The 6,000-nt window shown below is 42.8% G+C and overlaps 1 protein-coding gene across 5 annotated transcripts in view; it reads left to right on the top strand.

Annotated features, from left to right (window-relative positions):
• The first annotated feature begins 377 nt into the window (after positions 1 to 377).
• pcdh17 (protocadherin 17) overlaps positions 378 to 6,000 on the top strand; it is an 87,365-nt gene continuing 81,742 nt past the window's right edge. The window contains exons 1-2 of one of the 5 annotated variants that reach the window (XM_061762949.1): positions 378 to 974; positions 1,721 to 4,516. In XM_061762949.1, the coding sequence (XP_061618933.1) occupies positions 2,021 to 4,516 (2,496 nt within the window). In that variant the 5' untranslated portion in view covers positions 378 to 974; positions 1,721 to 2,020. The remainder of the gene's footprint in view (positions 975 to 1,720; positions 4,517 to 6,000) is intronic. The other 4 variants (XM_061762941.1, XM_061762934.1, XM_061762928.1 and 1 more) reach the window with 4 other exon arrangements.

Below are 6,000 nucleotides of genomic sequence, written 5' to 3'. Positions count from 1 at the left end.
GTTTAACACACGACTACTGGGGGGTGGGGGGGGGGACAAGACAAAAAAACGTCAATCTACATTCCGGCTTTGTTCCTCAGCTAATCCATTAAGATGTTTTTTTCTTCTTCTTTTTTTCATTTTTTTTTTAGATAAAAGGGTTTCTTTACAAATGTATTAATAGAGCGGCATTGAAATGTCTAACGACTTAACGGACATTTTCTTTTCGTGGCACACACATCTGCTGGTTTCCTGGATCGTAACAACAATGAAGCGGGGTGACCAGTGAAGTGCGTGCGTGTTTTTCTTTTTTGAAAAATAACATGAAGTGCGGGTGGCCAACGAGCCGCCCATCGTTTGTAGTCCAGGCTCGTGCTTGCATTTGAATCCCTCCTTCTTTCCCCACCCCCTCAAAGCGATTGGCTCCCTGGTGAGCGCAGACAATGTTTTAATGCAGCGTGTTCGTGCGCCTACTTCAGTGTGTGTTCTTACTCAGGACCCGTCCAAACGTCCACAACACACTTTGCAACACAGCCGAGAACTCACCGGTTCTCTTGTAACGGCACATTGAGTTGATGCAGAATGCAAACGAACTGTAGCCTCTCCGCCCTTCGACACTTTGGATGAGGACGCCGGGCAAGGACACCAAGCCGCCGCTGCTGATTCTTCTGACGTCCACTTTGGATCCTACCTTGCCGCGCATCTGGATGTCCATCCTTTTTCGAACACGGGTGACTCACAGTTAGCAGAAGGCGAGCCTCTGCATCTTAATCACACAGCAAAGAGGACTTCAGCTCATTGACATTACAGTCAGACTTTCCTGAAGCCGCTTCATTTATTTATTTACACTGCGGTGTATTGTAGCCTGCAAAGAAAAGGGATGCACATTTTACTTGTCATTTAAGGGTGTCAAACTCACCCAAACCCATTTGGGAACTGACTTTGGATATTTGTATTTTTACAATATTTCTGGATTATTATGAGAAATCATATAGGTAAGTTCACCTTTTTTCTCTCTCTCTCTCTCTCTCTCTCTCTCTCTCTTTAAATCTGTGCGCCTGTGTGCGTGTCTGTACGTGACTGTGTTCTCTGGGTTTATTATCAATTCTGAAGGAGCATGAAGATGCAACAGCTTTTGCGGTTGAGTCTGGCAGAGAAAGACAGAGCACTGGAGGAGAGAATTACACGGTTCTGCTGATGGCTGGGAGCTCGTTTTTTTTTCTTTTTTTTGACTTTATATGAGGCTCATTTTAAATATCCAGATTATGCGGATTTGTTAATGCGTGTAAGAGGCTCATTTTATACTCACTTATTCAAATAGCCGTCATAATAGGCCATCTCCTGTTGTATGCCCGCATAGTCACAAGATCATTAGTTATCTTTCATCCTTTTTTTCTTATTTTTTTCTCAGCATCATTGAATGGCCAGGTAGGGTTTAAAGGTTTAGCGACTGACTTTAAGATGCTTTCTAAACGTTACATTTATCGTAATTTAAGTAGTGAATGACATTCAAGGGGAATTAATATTTATTAGTGGATCAGAACAGTGCAGCGTCTTCCCAAGGTTAACTAATTGGAAGCTCCCCCCTTAATTGTGGAGCTGAATTACATGTGAGCCCTGTTTAAATTTTGGCTCAATGGTGGATCTTATTTTTTCCAGATAGAATTTCCAATGTTTTCTGTCTACATTCCACTGACTAACTGACATACCCATAATGTATATATTTTGTTCTTTCTTCTAGGTGGTATCAATTTTTGTTCACAATGAGTATTCAATTTGGAGAGTGGATCATGATTGCTCAAATGACTTTGAGTGCGCCGCGGAATACGAATTAGCCGTTCAGCACCACAAATTGCTGGGAGAGGCAGAAGAGGAGCGCAACAGATCAAACACAATCCACTAAGGCAAATGTCAAGACCTCACATGATGAACAGGACTCTGCATTTGATCTCAAGTAATATTATCCGAATCTAATAAAATATCAACAGGTTAAAGGCAGAACAGAGAATACAGAGCTTTTTGCCACTACTACAGAGTGGGGATGTATCTTTCTATTTTCTTTTTCCTCCTCTTATGGGCTCAAGCCCTGACATTGAAAAACTTGAATTACTCTGTCCCAGAGGAACAAGGTCCGGGAACAGTAATTGGAAACATTGCCAAAGATGCCAGACTTGGACTGGAACAGAATGGGCAGGCAGGGCAGGGAAAGAAAGCCAACTTCAGGGTGTTGGAGAATTCAGCACCCCATCTCATCGATGTTGACCCCCAGAGTGGACTACTTTATACAAAGCAACGCATTGACAGAGAAACATTGTGTAAGAGAAACCCAAAGTGCCAGCTCTCCATGGAAGTGTTTGCCAATGACAAGGAGATCTGCATGATTAAAATAGACATCCAAGACATTAATGACAACTCACCCGTTTTCCCTTCAGATCAGATTGATATTGACATATCTGAAAATGCAGTTCCAGGGACGCGCTTTCCTTTGACCAGCGCACATGATCCAGATGCAGGAGAAAATGGCCTGAAAACCTATCAGATAACACGTGATGACTACAATCTCTTTTCTTTGGAGGTAAAATCCCGCGGGGATGGAACGAAGTTTCCAGAATTGGTTATTCAAAGACCACTGGACCGGGAAGAAAGAAGTCATCACACTCTTATATTGTCAGCCACTGATGGTGGGGAATATCCAAGGTCAGGAACCATGCAGATAAATGTTAAAGTCATTGATTCAAATGACAACAGCCCTGTATTTGACCAGCCCTCCTATGTTGTTGAAATTCCTGAAAATTCCCCTCCTGGTAAAGTCCTGATCGATTTAAATGCCACAGATCCTGATGAGGGCAACAATGGACAAGTAGTCTATTCTTTTAGTGGTTATGCCCCAGAGAGAATCCGGGAGCTGTTCTCAATAGATTCTAGAACAGGGGTCATAAAGATTCAGGGTGAAATAGACTATGAGGAGAGCCCAGTTATTGAGATTGACGTCCAGGCAAAGGACCTCGGACCCAATCCGATCCCAGGCCATTGTAAAGTCACTGTTAAAGTGCTAGACAGGAATGATAACTGGCCCGCTATTGGTTTTGTGTCCGTAAGACAGGGAGCCATCAGCGAAGCAGCTCCTCCAGGCACTGTTATTGCACTGGTTCGTGTCACAGACAAGGACTCTGGCAGGAATGGGCAGCTTCAATGCAGAGTGTTGGGTAATGTCCCTTTTAAACTAGAGGAGAACTACGATAACTTCTACACAGTGGTGACAGACAGGCCATTGGACAGAGAGGTACAAGATGAGTATAATGTCACCATCGTGGCCAAAGACAATGGTCTTCCCCCTCTGAATTCCACAAAATCCTTCTCTGTAAAGATTCTGGATGAGAATGACAATATCCCCTGCTTTACCAAATCAGTTTACCTTCTCCAGATACCAGAGAACAATATTCCTGGCGAGTTCTTGGGTTCAGTTGTTGCTCATGACCCAGATTTAGGCCAGAATGGCACAGTGTACTACAGCATTATTAACTCCAATGTGAGTGGAGGTGATGTCAATACTTATGTAAATGTGAATGCTGCCAATGGAGCCATATATGCAGTGAGGTCATTCAACTATGAGCAAATCAAATATTTTGATTTCAAGGTTCTTGCCCGAGATGCTGGCTCGCCACACCTAGAGAGCAACGCTACGGTGCGCATCAGTGTTCTGGATGTCAATGATAACATACCTGTCATTGTTCTACCCCTTTTACAAAATGATACTGCTGAAATCCATGTACCACGCAATGTTGGTGTTGGCTACATTGTCACCACATTGAGAGCAGTGGACAATGACTATGGTGAGAGTGGGAGGCTCACCTATGAGATCTCAGATGGGAATGAAGAGCACCTTTTTGATATAGATCCAGTGACTGGCGAAGTGCGAACAGCCCACCCTTTCTGGGACAATGTAAATCCCACTGTTGAGCTGATCATCCGTGTGTCAGATCACGGCAAGCCAACCCTCACTGCTGCTGCTAGGCTTATCATTAAAGCCTCCAATGGACATCCTGCTGATGGACTGCTGCATGTCGATGACAATCAGAACTGGGACATGTCGCTGCCTCTCATTGTAACTCTCAGTATAATATCAATCATGCTTCTGGCTGCCATGGTCATCATAGCGGTCAAGTGCAAGAGGGAAAACAAGGAGATACGAACCTATAACTGTCGAATTGCAGAATATTCCCATCCACAGCTGGGGAAAGGCAAGAAAAAGAAGATTAACAAGAATGACATCATGCTGGTGCAGAGCGAGGTGGAGGAGCGGGATGCCATGAATGTGATGAATGTGGTAAGCAGTCCTTCCTTGGCCACCTCTCCCATGTACTTTGACTACCAGACACGCCTGCCACTCAGCTCACCAAGATCAGAGGTCATGTACCTTAAGCCCACTTCCAATAACCTCAGCGTGCCCCAAGGCCACGTGGGATGCCACACCAGCTTCACAGGCCCAGTCACCAGCATTACAGACACACCTACTAACCGCATGTCCATCATACAGGTAAGGGGAATTGGCCTACTCTCCTACACTGCTATGCCCACTCCCACATGACTACCTTCATAAAGCGTCCACGTCTTGTCAACATGAAGTTTTTTGTAAAATGAAAGATAAAGAACCAAAGGCAGCGAGACAGTAGAGTACTGAGGGTAAAAAGGAAGGGGAGGAGAGCGCATTAGAAGGATTAAATATTCCCGCCCCCTCTCACAGAAGATCTAGTGACAGCCACAAAAATTATTTGCATCTGAAATATGTTACGGCAAGCTTTTACAGTCTTTTTTTTCTTCTACAATTAGTAATTTATTACTAAAATCTACATTCTCACAAAATATAACACAATAGCTTTACATTTTTAATTGTACATAATCCTCGTTCAATTATTACGAAGGTATACATCCATTTTCTATACAGCTTATCCTCATTAGGGTCGAGGGAGTTAAGGCCTACCCAGCGGACTTCAAGCGAGACAATCATTCACACTCATGTTCACACCAATAGGCCGATTTAGAGTTTTCAGATAACCTAAGGAGCATGTTTTGGGGCGATGGTAGGGAAAAGGAATGCGCAGAGAAAACCAGTATACTCTATATATCATGACATATATATTATTGTCCTTAAAAGGTCATCCTGAATGCCTTCATCCCATACAATAAGATCAAATGACAAAATCTTCCTTGTATTGTAATTTCCATTCATCAACGTCCATAAGACTTATAATTAATAGTTAGATTTAACCACCAAGAGATTAGCTGGTTGAACATATTTTTACAGCTACTTTAAGCATCTTTGAGAGGCGTATTTAAGTCTCTAATGTGCTAACTTCTGTGTCTTTGGCCTTAAGCTCATTAAAAGTCTGTCGTGTCAGACGAGGATTAGGACCTGCTACGCCACGCAATGGTCAATTGTAGCAGATCAAGTCTTTCTTCTGATGTTTACCTTTTTCTTGTCTAGTATTTTCATGCTATATGTTGCTAGTTGTTGAAGTTATCATTTTATAACACATTTAATGAATAGGAATGGACAACCTGTGATATATTCTACAGTATATCTACACTAAATGGTTCTAACTCGCTCTATGTTAGCTCAAGTTGATGTTTGTTGTTATTATTATTACTATTATTTTTTTTTTTTTTTGTCGTGTCCAATTCACCAATACCGTTAGTCTCTTACAGTAGTTAAGCTGTCTGTTGTCGTTTGTATCCCCTACATGAGCTGGACATTTCCGGGACGATGACTGTGATGAAATGTGACGTGTTCCCACCAGGAAGGAAAGCCACTGTCTGTAGTTCTCACTCTCAACCATGCTTCTATTATGAGCCAGCTGCAAAGGGCAAAGGCCAGCACAATGAGCGTTAGTAGGACTTCCTCATCAGAGGGGCAATGTCAATTCTGGTTGTTTCTTTTATAATTTAGTGATGATGAATTATACTGCATTAGACTTCTGCGCATTCATTGTGTGCTCTCTTTTCTCGTCCGACTGTCATAGG

This window comes from Phyllopteryx taeniolatus, chromosome 2, assembly GCF_024500385.1.
Source record: "Phyllopteryx taeniolatus isolate TA_2022b chromosome 2, UOR_Ptae_1.2, whole genome shotgun sequence".
NCBI lineage: Eukaryota > Metazoa > Chordata > Actinopteri > Syngnathiformes > Syngnathidae > Phyllopteryx > Phyllopteryx taeniolatus.
The sequence above is the reverse complement of the archived record's forward strand: the minus strand, read 5'-3'. Positions and strand labels throughout refer to the sequence as shown.